The sequence below is a fragment of the Mytilus edulis genome, chromosome 1, assembly GCF_963676685.1.
Source record: "Mytilus edulis chromosome 1, xbMytEdul2.2, whole genome shotgun sequence".
Lineage (NCBI taxonomy): Eukaryota > Metazoa > Mollusca > Bivalvia > Mytilida > Mytilidae > Mytilus > Mytilus edulis.
In genome coordinates this window covers 101,688,246-101,702,695 of record NC_092344.1, presented here as the reverse complement: position 1 = coordinate 101,702,695, position 14,450 = coordinate 101,688,246, and the positions used below count along the sequence as shown (strand labels likewise).

At 31.0% G+C, this 14,450-nt stretch overlaps 1 protein-coding gene across 1 annotated transcript; it reads left to right on the top strand.

Moving 5' to 3' along the window:
- Window positions 1-311: 311 nt before the first annotated feature.
- LOC139498442 (src kinase-associated phosphoprotein 2-B-like) lies at window positions 312-13,283 on the top strand. The gene is made up of 7 exons (XM_071286829.1): window positions 312-527; window positions 2,242-2,400; window positions 3,179-3,256; window positions 4,065-4,148; window positions 5,368-5,570; window positions 6,913-7,018; window positions 9,385-13,283. Exons 1-7 carry the CDS (start codon window positions 488-490, stop codon window positions 9,936-9,938), a joined length of 1,224 nt encoding a protein of 407 aa, XP_071142930.1. The 5' UTR covers window positions 312-487; the 3' UTR covers window positions 9,939-13,283.
- Window positions 13,284-14,450: the final 1,167 nt, after the last annotated feature.

The window sequence follows — 14,450 nt, the reverse complement described above, 5'->3', positions numbered from 1 at the left end:
TGAAAAAATAACCAGGCAATTGGCCGGATTTGGTTTTGAAGTTTAAATCACAAAAAAATACCCCTCACAGTTTACTGAAAAAATAACCGGGCAATTGGTCGAATTTGATTTTAAAGTTACAATCATAAAAAACCACAAGCAAGATAATAATTTGTGACTTACTGTTAGGTCGTCGTCTGAAATGTCGGGATTAAAGGTAATATTATTGTAAAGCGATTTCAATAATTTTCGACCGATTATCTCCCTTAATTTTTGTATACGGATATTGTGGGAAACAAGTGAAGCGTAAGCTAACAATGAATTGACATCAAACAACTGCGAGGGGGAAGTAAAACAAATACAATAAAATGTTTATTTCAGAAACCATTTATTTACAAGCTTCTCGGGTGTTTTCCTTCTGCCCCTGTTAGAAATGTACAAGGAAGAGGGAAGAAATCAACATCTTTAGTGTTTTGACAGTCAAATTATAGTTGAAAGATCTTTCATTATGTCAGAATTTCACGAATCTATTAAGTCTCTTATATCAGGTAAAATACACAAACACTTGTTTCTGCTTAAAAAAGAAAATCCCAATTTTAATATTTGTTGTAATTTCTCCTCTCTTGTGATTTAATGCTCCCATATGTATTTTCCGTCAAGTGTACTGTTCAATTGCAGATTGTGCCTTGAAAAAAGATGATACAATTAACAGCAATCTTTTTTAAATAACAGAATTAGCACAAAAAATGAAAGTTAGTTTTCCTGTCACCGTTATACTGGTTGTTTTTCCTGTCCCTAATTAATACTACCTATTTCCTGTCATCTTGATACTACTACTAGTAGTTTTCTGTCCAATCAATACTATAAATTTTGCAGTTCCTTAAATACTAGTTGCTTTACTGTCCTCTTGATACTATTAGCTTTATGCCTTCTTGATAATAGTTGTTTTCTGTTCTCTAATGTAATATGAGTTGTTTTGCTGTTCAATAAATTCTAGTTATATTTCATTGTCCAGCTATAAGAGCTGAACCGGCGGTTTCCTTAATTAATACTTGATATATAGAGTCGGTTTCTTGTCCTCTAAATACATTTTGTATTATGTCCTCCTAATACTATTCGTTTGGCAGTTCATTAAATACAAGTTGTTTTCTGTCCCCTAAATGCTAGTTGTTTTCTGTCCTCTTAATACTGTTTGTTTTCTGTCCATCTATGTTATATTAGTTGTTTTGCTGTTCCATAAATGCTAGCTGTTTTCTTGTCTCATTTATAAGGACTGTTTCCCGATGTCCTTAACTAATATTAGATGTAGAGTTGTTTTCTTGTCCTCTTAACACTAGTTGTTTCCGGTCCTCTTAATATTAGTTGTTTTCTGTCCTCTTAACACTAGCTGTTTTCTTGTCCTCTTAACACTAGTTGTTTCCGGTCCTCTTAATATTAGTTGGTTTCTGTCCTCTTAATACTAGCTACTAGTATTTCCTTTCCTCTTTATATACTTATTGTTTTCTATCATCTTTATACTAGTTGCTTTTTTATGTCTTCTATATACAAAGTGTTTTTTGTTCTTTTAATACTAGTTATTTTCTTTCGTCTTGATATTAGTTGTTTCCTGTCTTCTAAATAACTGTTACTATACGGTCCTCCAAAAACTAGTTGTTTTATGTCCTCTTGATACTAGTTTTTTTCTGTTTTCTGATTACTAATTGTTTTCCTGCCCTCTTAATACTGGTTGCTTTATGTCCTCCTTGTATTAGTTGATTTACATCCTCCAATTATTATCTATTTTCCTTATCTTTTTATACTAGTTGTTTTCTGTCCTTATAATACCAGCGATATCATTTTTTTTTTTTGCACGCTACAGCATTGGAATTTTGGGTACTCAATGGTCTTCAACATCGTACCAGATTTGTTCTTTTTGAAGCGCGTCTGACGTACTAAATGTTCAGCCTGGTATATTTGAGAAGCTTATTTGGTAGGCAAACAATGAATAAAGATGATTAGGTAATAATTGCCAGTTCATTTTGTATTCATTTTGCATAATGTAAAGAAATATAGTTTTAAAATATAAAAGAAATTCAAAACGTTGTTTAATTTACTGTTAGTTAACAATTTCATCGCATACAGAATTTCGTATTATCCAGTATAATATATTTTTTGCTGGTTACCAACATATTTTACCAGATGCCACGTTGATTCTTTTCTACCTAGGTTTTTTTTCTATTATACCCTGTTGTTTCCATTATATTATATTTTCATGCATTTCAGATGTTGAAAAGTTTCTGATAGAGGAATTGAAACATGATAAATTAGGAAAAACTGCAAAAAACCGTAAACAAGAAATAATAGACAAAATATGCAAACTGAAGGAAAAGTGGCCACAATTAGGAACAGCGCCAACAACAGAACAAGTCAAACAAGCGAAAGGTTTGATTACTGTTTTCAGTAATTGAGTTGTTAAAAAACTGCACAATGAACGATGTTTGTTCTAAAAAATAATTTTAATTATAACTTTTTGCAGTATAATTGGACACTTCTACAAGTTTTAGAGTGTGTTCTTTTTTATAGTAAAATTGAGGATGGAAATGGGGAATTTGTCAAAGAGACAACAAACCGACCATAGAACAGACAACAGCAGAAGGTCACCAACAGGTCTTCAATGCAGTTAGAAATTCCCGCACCCGGAGGCGTACTTCAGCTGGCCCTTTAACATATATATATACTAGTTCAGTGATAATGAACGCCATACTAAACTCCAAATTGTACACAACTAAAATTAAAAACAATAAACGGACTGATGCATTGGAATACCATATACACTTGATACCTGTTCTGTGTTTATTGATTGAGAGAAAAAAAAAGTAAAATAAAAAAAGTAAGAAATAATAGAAAGAAATAGAATAACAAACACAAGACGAACTCCAAGGAAAATGCAATACGGAAAGTCCCTTAACAAATGGCAAACTTATGCAGAAAGTTTAAATTCAGTGTAATTCAATTCATATAATGCATTATTGTTATAAATAATTTGCCCACATGCAGTCATTATCAGGCATGAATACTGGTAAGACCAGATATTATCACAAGGAGATATAAGCGTTACACATTTTGAAATTTGTACATTTTCTTCTCTTTCAAAGAGTCAAATCTCTGTTTTCAATATATGATTATTCAGCCTTTATTGCTATATGATTATTTATTGCAGATATTTTAAAAGATGATGAATCAACAAGAACCGGTGGTAGTTCTAACACTGATGAAACAGAAGATGCTTATTCTGATTGTGAGTATATTGCCACGTAATTGTTTTTTTGTTTTGTTTTGTTTTAAATTTTAATTAAAATGACTCATAAGTCGGTAATTTCAATCTTATTTGCAAATTATATTATGCGTACAATGTTGTAACTAAACTTTGTGATGCCAAAATAATATATATGTGTCTAATTAGAGTGAATTTGAATCAATTATCAAAGTGCGCGTGTTTCTGGTAAGGAAAAAGGTTGGGTGTTATATATAGCATCGTTCAAACTTTTGATCAATTATTATCTCAACTAAAATACTGGTACAAATAAAAGTTAGGCACAAGATATCAAAAGTAATCAAATGACATAAGTCGACAACAAACAGTACACATCACAAAAGTCTGAGCGCCACGAGTCCCACCAGAAACATGGGGTGAACGCAGGTGCACCTGAATGGTAGTCAGATAGCATAGTAATTTTAGTATCTTGCTCAATATTACGATTTTAAATTTTGTATTTGTAGATATAAGGGATTAATTAAATTATGGTTGTTTGAAAAGCAATTTCCTTCATACATGAAGCGTTTACATTAAAGAATAAAGGCATTGGTAAATTCTTATATCGAATTGAATTTTTTATTGTTGGATAACAGATTGCAATAATAAAAAATGTAAATAGTTTCAACTTACATTTTTCAAAATGTTATCTCGATTTGAAAAACAAGACACTAGTATATGTTAGCTTAGAATTAACTATAATATGTTAGTTTAAAATTACCTATTATACGATAGTTTAAAATTACCTATTATACGTTAGTTTAAAATTAAATTTAATTATCTTAATCTACAGGTAATGCAGACATTCCAAATGTACCAGTCGCGGAGCTTACAAATTTCACGAAGGCTGGAATTTTGGAAAAGAAGAAACCAACAGGTATCCATATATGGTTAAGGAAAAAGTTAAATTCTAAACTGAAAGTTTTAAAAAAGCAAATATCAAATTCAAAATCTCAAACACATCAAACGAATGAATAACAACTGTCATTTTCCTGACTTGGTTCAGGCAATGTCTTATGTAGAAAATGGTAGAACAAACATTGTTTGATAACTAATCTCTCACTCTTATGACAGTCGCATAAAATTCCATTATATTGAAAACGATGTATGAACAAAACAATCAGACTTAATAGGTAGGCATGCTAGTACTCGCCCAAAAATTGGGAAAGTTTCTTTATTGTTTGCTGATCAGGATAGTTATAGACACATCTTTTTTTGTTTTTGTTTGCATTAGGATAAACCTTTAGTGTTTGATCACTGATTGTAGATGTGTACTAGTAGTTTGCACTTATGTTACTAGTATACAGTCATTGTATCAAGCATTTGTTACTGATATATTATTGAATCAATGAGCAAAAACAATACCACATAGTTAATTGTATAAGCTCTTGACATAACAAAATGTACACCAATTCAAACGAGAACACCAACGGTCTAATAAATGACAAATTAACAAAAAATAAAAGAAAAAAAATACAGAAATCCAAAAATCCAAAAATTCAAAACGGGAAATCCGTAATGAAATGGCAAAATTAAAGGCTTAAACACATCAAACGAATGGATAACAACTGTCATGTTCATGAAGTGGTACAGAAAAACAAGAAAAAAGCAGGGTCGATACAGTATTTCGAACAATTCAAACTCAGTATTGAATTAATAAATATGACAATATCAATGATGATTTATGTCAACACAGTTCTAAGCGTTGACTGCTGAACTGGTAAACTGATTGCAAAAAGATGTAGAGCCTTTAAATCATAAGGTTTAACCCAGTAGGGCAAGACACCAAAGCCTTGCATGATGGAGATATATTTCTTGATTTAAGATCATTTCCAAGGTTTTGAAAAAGCCAGTTTTAATCCACATTGGCATGCCAGTGGCGAAATAATGACTACTACTGGTGCCCTAATACTGTTCAAAAATATGAGAATGAATGTCTAGAATTGCTTTGTGCTGTGCTTTGAAGAGCAGAATACTGTTGTCTTTATTCATTTTTCTTCATCTTAATTACATGAATTCCCTTAAATTCATAATACGTAGTTTATTTGTTTTGTAATGATTTTATTGTGTTTAAATTCATGATTTATTTTATAAAGGTCTTAGGACTATGCAAAAGAGATGGTGTGTCGTTAAAGGCAATATATTTTACTACTTTGATGGTAAGACATCAAAGAAAATGAATGGAGCTTTCAGATTAACAGATTGTAGTTTTGAAGAAGCACCAGAAATGACGAAAGATGACAAGAAGAAGGAACTTTGCTTTAAACTTGTTAATCCTACCTCAACCAGAACCTATGAAGTTAGTATATTTTAGGTGAAGTACAGTATTTTAGAAGAAATACTAATAGGTGAAAAATTATATTCATTTAAAAAATGTAAAGCTTCATCAGAATATCGAAAATGAAAATATAATACAAATAGAATGGACTAAAAATTATGAACTAGACCTATAAATATATAATACGCTCGTAAAACGAGGGAAAATAATCATTTCCTGAGATTTCTAGTTTACAAAGAACTCTAATAAAATAGAAAAAAATGTCTACGAATTAATTTTGCTTTTCCTGCCTGAATCATTTAAGATTGAGTGATATATTAACAAAAAACGATACTATAATGTTGCATCTATTGACTGACAAAAATCCAGTGACAACATATAAACTGTAATCAAAATGGAAATGTTCAAAGCAATATCATATAATTAGTAAACAACTTTCTGTTGAGAGGTAACACAATCTCATGGAGAATGGTTTTACATGTGAAAGCTATTTGTCAATCCTATCTTAACCACACATCTGTAGTGCTCTTATACAGTCTAACTAATTGTCATATCCTGCCTGCATAAAACACAATACTGGTTACACTTGATTTGTTAAAAAAACACAACACCAATGGATATTGTATGTCTTACATAAGAAATGTTTCCCTGTGCAAAAATCTAAAACAAGAAACAAAGTTAGTAATTAGAAATTCTTAATAGGGGATTTATAGAAAAAACAGTGAGCTATTATTGATGCCTTTTTGAAAATGCATCATTCGCAAGTCTTTAAGGTAAAGTTAACTTTTAGAACATACTGTTATTATCAAATTTGATAAAGGAACAAGGGCTTTTTTACATTTTATCTTAATAACTATATTAGTCTAGGAGAAATGCAAGCTTGAAAGAAAATGCAATGTAATATAAGACATAACTTATATGTCGAAGGGACATAGCTTTTTTAAAAGTATTTCATTAGCACATATTTCATTAGCACTTATTTTATGAAATGTCTAAATAGGCTGGTATAGATTTGATAAATATCTGGCATAAATTGAACATGTGAGAGGGCTAACTATGTTATTGTCAATAAAATTAATTTTCGAACTTGTCCGAAAAAATGCTGATATATATTTATGATATATATTTTATAAAAAAAATCTGACAACTATTGTTCTGGAGAGCGCGAACAAGATCGGACGGATGATAACGGGTATTTCTAGTCCCTTGCAACGCGTCGCGCGGGATTTAAAAAACTACACAAAACTGCAAAATTTGTATCATGGTTTTTGGTTTGATTCTATGTCTGTGGTTACATTTTTTCGATTAAAAACACAAAATTTATGTATGAGGTGTGGAATTTCTGATATTTTATTATTTCCAGTTTATGACCACAACTAAAAGTGATGTTGAAGAATGGAAAACTGCAGTTCAACAAGCAAGAGCTGTTGTTGCTACAAAAATGAAAGATTTTGATAATGAAGATGATGGTAAAGGATTGTACCGCTAGCTTGACTTCATGTTAACATACCATTTTTACCCCACCCCTCGCTTTATATAGTACTACTGTAGTATATAGTCATTGTAAAACCATCTGTCTTTATCTTCGTTCGTTTTTTGTTCCATGTTTGCACTGCACCTTATTCTAATGCATGCATTTTGTTAACATTTCACATAATCATAGTCAAATGAAGTGCTGTTGCACATTTGATTGAAGTTCTACTTTTAAATAATTGATTGCGTAAGCTTTAGGAGGACACAGCACTATCAAAATTAATTAAAAGAAATTGTAGAATGAAAATAACATGTGCTACTGTTGTTTGTTCAATGTTTTGTAATCATTTACATTTCTGTGATACAATACTGAAATCAAAATAATACCACTGGTCAGATACCTCAACAATGCCCTGAGAATATTTAAAAACATTCTATTCTAATATTTTTACCATTATGTTTTTAATTAGTTTTCCGTTTATAAGGCCGTAATCTAAGCATTATTTCCAAAATACTTGAATATATAAATCAAATATATAGTTTCATAACGGTAGTAAGACTGATTTATAGATTACACATTTAAAGTTTTACGAAAGAAGGAAAAATGTACGAACGAACTGTGATTTATATATGTGCACATTCTGAGTATTTCAGCCAGAAACTAAACCGATGTTCTAGTTTTGTTTTCTTGAAAGTTAACCCCGTTTTAGGTAATCTCTATTGGTAGTATTTCTGTTAATTCCGCTGTTTAAATGTTTAAATTTCAGTATGACTTACGGTACAAGATATAATTGTCAACAAATATGTGACATGACTAGTAAATGCACAATTTACGTCTAATTTTGTTTTTATAATAGTCTATAAACGGACAATTCTAGATATCTATTTTATTCGAAAATTGTCATTTATTGTTCTTTGTATATTTAAACTTTTGTTTCAAACAGACAAATAAGTTTTAAACCATTAGCCTACAACATTTCCTAATATGTGAAAACACTTTGTGAAAAAATATTCATCGTAATCATTACAATATGTTAATGATGTCAGCTAGATTTTGATCTGATGTTGTACTGTTACACCACTGTCCCAGCTCAGGGAAGGGCCTTCGTCTTCAAACTAATTTAAACCCGCCACATTCTACGTTTACCGGTCTCAAGTCAGGATTCTGAGCGATAGTTGTTGTTTTTTGCTGTGTATTTTATTTTACTGTTGGACCAATGTCCTAGGTTAGGGGAAGGGTTTGGTGCTATCTAGTTCAACCCCGCCATATTAAAGAGCCTATAACTCAGTAGTTGTCTTTTGTTGTTGTGTAACATATTTGTTTTTATGCCCCACCTTCGATAGTAGAGGGGCATTATATTTTCTGGTCTGTGCTTCCGTTCGTGCGTTCGTTCGTCCGTCCGTTCGTTCGTCTGTTCGTCCGTTCAGGTTAAAGTTTTTGGTCAAGGTAGTTTTTGATGAAGCTGAAGTCCAATCAACTTGAAACTTAGTACACTTGTTGCTTATGATATGATCTTTCTAATTTTAAAGCCAAATTAGACTTTTGACCCCAATTTCACGGTACACTGAACATAGAAATTGAAAGGGGGAGTTTCAGGTTAAAGTTTTTGATCAAGGTAGTTATTGATGAAATTGAAGTCCAATTAACTTTTTAAACTTAGTACACTTGTTGCTTATGATATGATATTTCTAATTTTAAAGCCAAATTATACTCTTGATCCCAATTTCACGGTCCACTTAACATAAAATATGAAAGGGGGAGTTTCAGGTTAAAGTTTTTGGTCATGGTGGTTTTTGATGAAGCTGAAGTCCAATCAACTTGAAACTTAGTACACTTGTTGCTAATGATATGATCTTTTTAATTTTAAAGCCAAATTAGACTTTTGACCCCGATCTTAAGGTTCACTAAATATAGAAAATGAAAGTGGGAGTTTCAGGTTAAAGTTTTTGGTCAAGGTAGTTATTGATGAAATTGAAGTCCAATCAACTTGAAACTTAGTACATATGTTCCCTATAGTATAATCTTTCTAATTTTAATGCCAAATTAGATTATTACCCAATTTTTACACTCCATGGAACATGGAAAAGGATAGTGCGAGTTGGGCATCCGTGTACTTTGGACACATTCTTGTTCGTTCATTATTTTGTTCATAAATTAGGCCGTTAATCATGTCGGTGTCTTTAATATATGACTGTGGGGTATGAGTTTTGCTCATTGTTGAAGGCCTCACACGGTGACCTATATTTGTTAATTGCTGTGTCATTTTGTTTCTTGTGGATAGTTGTCTCATAGACAGATATGTTATTTTTATTATTTATATATAATTATCATTATAATAATTCGATGTTTAATTCATTTTAGGTGATATATATGAGCCTGTAGGAGACGATGCACATGATGGAACAGAAGGAGATATTTATGAAGCAGAACCAGTTGCTTTCCAACCTGAACCTATACAAGAAGATATTTATGATGAGGGATTATCTGCTCCTGTACAAGATGAGTTGTATGAAGATGCATCTACTCCTTCTGTGCCATCTGTACCTCCACCACGAATTGCACGTCCTCCACCGCCACCCGTTCCGGATGAGGATCCTTACCAATCCAGACCACTTCCGCCGATTAGGGAACCAATGAAAATGTCCGACGAACTTCCCCTACCTCCACCACCAGTTGAGGTTGAGGAACCAAAGTCATATAGAAAGGAGGATGACTTTGAAAATATGTATATTGGAAAATGGGATTGCACGGGGGATAATGATAAAGAATTGTCTTTTAAAAAGGGTGATATTATTTACATTATAAATAGAGATTTTGATGACCGCTCATGGTGGATAGGTGAACTAAATGGTAAATTTGGATTGGTACCAAAAAATTATCTCACAGAGGCTTATACAGCGACACTAACATTCTGATAATTTTTACAATTTGATAGAAAAATATTATCAAAATTATTTCCTCTTTCCTCCTACTTTTATTGTTAGTTGAACCTAATGATATTTTTATGCTGTTTTGTATAAGGTAAGATATTCAAGTTGACATCGTTCATGGAATCTTTTGTGATTTCTATTTTTGTTTTCTTGTTTTTGAGTAAGTAAAGAGTTTAGACGGAACACACATTTGTTAAGAACTGATTTAGAATAAAATTTTGATAATTGGAAACTATGTGTTGACATTTAAAAAAAATGAAAAGTATGTTTTCACACCTGTTTTTTTTCTCTATTTGTTTTTAGATTAAAAGAGTATTCGACAGAAATTGTACTAAATCAATAGAATGCTTTCTTTTAAACATTTTATTTCCTCAAAAAATCTTTTAATCTCATCCAATCTTGGGCCTAGTTTTGTCAACCGCCTCCTTCATACATTTTACACAATTTCCCTAAATATGATATTAGTAATTAAAAGCAGCTTTTCCGATTGAATCATATATAGAATTATAGCACAAGGAAACCAAATTTTGCATACATTTACATCATAATACAATTCAAAAATGCTTATGCTGTATTTATGTAACAATATTTGATTTTTTTAACATATTCAGATAGTTCAAATATTAAATTTTGTAGAAATCTTTTCGTTGTTCAGAAGAACATCAATTTTTGTTAACTTGGATCATTTTGGTTTCATTACTAATCGAGGGATAGCTATTTTTGTTGATTTCGTGAGCAGGGAGTTATCGTGAATTTAAATACTCACCAAAATGCATAGTTTATGATAGGGGTTCATAAGTCTTTAAATTTCATAAATTTTTTATAGATTGATATAAGTAAATTTTCAAAATTTATGTTGTATACTAAATTGAATTTGTCCGAAGTACTTTCTTTATTTTCCTTCATCAGGAACGTTCAGAACCAAAATTACAAGTAAATTTTACTGTGTCTGTGATTTTTTACACCACTGGGTCGATGCCACTGCTGGTGGACGTTTCGTTCTCGAGGGTATCACCAGCCAATTAGTCAACACTTCGGTGTGGACATGAATATTAATAATGTGGTTATTTTTATAAATTTCCTGCTCACAAAACTTTGAATTTTTCGAAAAAACTAAGGATTTTCTTTTCCCAGGCATAGATTACCTTAGCCGTATTTAGCACAACTTTTTGGAATTTTGGGTCCTAAATGCTCTTCAACTATGTACTTGTTTGGCTTTATAAATGTATTAATATGAGCGTCACTGATGAGTCTGATGTAGACGAAACGCGTGTCTGGCTTACTAAATCATAATCCTGGTACCTTTGATACTAGTTGAAAATGTTGTTGGTTTAAAATTATAAAGTTACTTCTGTCTAGAATCCTTGATTCTGTCTTGCATTTTCTACATTCGAAAATGCCTGTACCAAGTCAGGAATATGACAGTTCTTGTCCATTCGTTTTTGATGTGTTTTGTCACTTGATTTTGCCATGTGATTATGGACTTTCCGATTAGATTTTCCTCTGAGTTCAGTATTTTTTTGATTTTACTTTTTGGTTATGTACTGTAAATATGTTTATATTGAATATAGTTAGTAGACATAACTGATAAATTACACATATGTACAAATATAAAGGTGAAGTACCAATAACAATATACAATGCACAGTACTGTCGTTAAATTGTCAAAAATATTTTCTGTACATTTTCATATTTGTATACTAGTACTTACTTTTTATCATGACTACCATAAATATAAATATAATTTTTTAATGTTTTTGGGTTATCTGTGAAAATTATAAAAAAAAATTGAAACAAGTTGCTTATATAAATATACATAAATGGGTTGACCCGAGGGTATCACAAGCCCAGTAGTCAGCACTTTTTGTGCTGACATGAATTGTCATTGATATGGTTATATTTATAAATTTACTGTTTACAATTTTTGAATTTTTTGAAATACTAAGGCTTTTCTACCTCAGGCATATATCACCTTAGCTGTATTTGGCAAAATTTTAGGAATTTTGGTTCTCAATGCTCTTCAACTTCGTACTTTATTTGGCCTTTTTAACTTTTTTGGATTCGAGCGTCACTGATGAGTCTTTTGTAGACGAAACGCGCGTCTGGCGTATATACTAAATTTAGTCCTGGTATCTATGATGAATTTATTGACTTACCTCTGCTAGATGATTATGAATAACTACATTTTCATAAAATATTTATTGACAGTTCATGGAAAAAGATCAATATTACCGAATGATATATTTATGAGTCCTTTTTTGAAGTGCAAAACATTATGCGTATATTTTAAATCTTGTACCAAATTGCCATACAAATACTTAACATTTCATTCAATGCTTTCAAATAAAAAAAAATTATTTACTTAGAGTAATGTAAAATTTTATTGACAAATATATATATATATATATATATTGACCATCACATCAAACACACACATTTAATAATGCACATTCAACCTACACTGTGACACAGTTTTTATTACGAAATATTGTCCATCGTTCAACGCATATTCGAAATAGAGAAAAAAAACTGACAATTTCATGAGAAAAAAACAAGATGTGTTCTTATCTCATCGTTTTTCTACACGTACTTACATCTAAACATTTTGTTTTCTATTTTCAAGTATTTATCATAAATCAACATCCAAACATACCTTTAATAAAAGTTATACAAATAGCAGTAACAAAATAAAATAAAATAAAAAGGTATTTTATCCGGTCAAATTACTAGTAAATAAATAATTGAAGAAAATCTAGCCAAAAACATTTGAGATTTCTTTTTATTGTTCAAGCAAAATACTGCTGCTTTTCAACCACAAATCACGTTTAACCTTTTAATACTCAAATCGAATGTTTAATCAAAATGGTTTCCATAATGAATTTTCCATAATGAATTTATATCGTTACTTGCATAGGTTAATTTCTTTTTGTTTATTGCCATAAATATGTATTTGCTATTTATTGACATTGTTAATATAATGATAGTATGTTTATAATTTTGTTTATAATTGGTGGAAATAGATTTTTATTTATTCAGAGTAAATGATTTTATTGAACATAGTTTTCACAGAAAAATAAACCTAACTTAATGAACTCTTTTATGGAAGAATTATCTTCAAAGTCTGCAATTCTTTATCGTCATCTCCTAACACTGAATTTGTTGAAAGTATTAATTTTCAACTGTTCATCAGTCCATTGGTAATCTTTTTGTTATTTAGTTTCTTTGTATTAGAAACTATATCTTTGGTGAAGGTTGTCTTTGTTGTCTAAAGTCATACTATTATCAAAACCTGCTTGTTTTTCCAGTATCAAAATAAAATCCGGAATTGTAGAGACTTGTGCAAATATGAAAGAATTATATGTGCTTTTTGCATGTCAAACTCTCATTCACATGTAAAAGTGGATTTCCTTGTTATGAAAACATGTTATGATAATCGTTGTTTAGGAATTTTTTTGGTCATCAATGCTCTTCAACTTCGTACTTAATTTGGCCTTTTTCATAATTGTTTTATTCGAGCTTCACTGATGAGTTTTTTGTAGACGAAACGCTCATCTGGCGCAACAATATAATTTCGATCCTGATATCCATGATGAGTTTATTTACCCAACTACGTTAAAATGAAAGCAATCGTTATGGTAAGGAGGTATCATAGATAAAAGGCAACAGTAGTATACACCCTTTAACTATGAGAGGAAAACAATGGAACAGCAGCCACACTGCACTGCACTGCTACAAGAATAAACGCCAACATACATAGAAACGTAATCAGTCCAACATGTTATATTTTGAGAGAGATTTCTGAAATAAAGCTTGTAATATCTGAAAAGTACTAATTATCTTCCTGAAGATTGATCTCACAGAACACAGTCGCAGTGAGAGATTAGTCCACCATTTTCTACATAAGGAAATGTCTGTACCAAGTCTGGAATTTGATCGATGTTTTCCGTTCGTTTGATGTGTGTGAGTGTTTGATTTAGCCAATTCATAGGGATCTTTTCGTTTGAAATTGTCCTTGGAGTTCGGTATTTTTGTTATTTTACTTGTTGCTGTTATTAGAACTTGTGATGGTGGTGTAAGAGTGAAATAAGAATACAAATGACACGAAATTTCTATAAAAAAAAGCTAAGGAACTCCACTTCTTTTACTGGAAAAAAAGTTCTCAAGATCCTAGTTTGTCGAGTACAATTCACAAGTGTCATACATAGTGTGACAAGTATCAGATTTCGATATTTACAATAAGAACTTGATTTAAAAAATGAAAACAACAAAATAACAATTAATTATAATTTTTCCCTTCGCCAGTACCACCACTGGTTTATTATCAACCATTAAGGGTAACAGCCTCCAAGTAGCAATATATGCGATATTGTCATCATTTTATGAATATATTTTGCAAGTTGATTTTAGTTAAATATGTTATGTGAATGCGATTAAAATAAGGCAGTCTCACTCTTTGGCTGCTCTATTTAGACCAATTTGGTTTTAAGGACTTGTGTA

What these genes read in the sequence shown, in the direction of transcription:
- LOC139498442 (XM_071286829.1), top strand. Translation starts at nt 488, where the DNA reads ATGTCAGAATTTCACGAATCTATTAAGTCTCTTATATCAG. An exon ending in TATTAAGTCTCTTATATCAG is followed by an intron (nt 528 to 2,241) that starts GTAAAATACACA and finishes CATGCATTTCAG; the next exon opens with ATGTTGAAAAGTTTCTGATA. An exon ending in ACAAGTCAAACAAGCGAAAG is followed by an intron (nt 2,401 to 3,178) that starts GTTTGATTACTG and finishes TATTTATTGCAG; the next exon opens with ATATTTTAAAAGATGATGAA.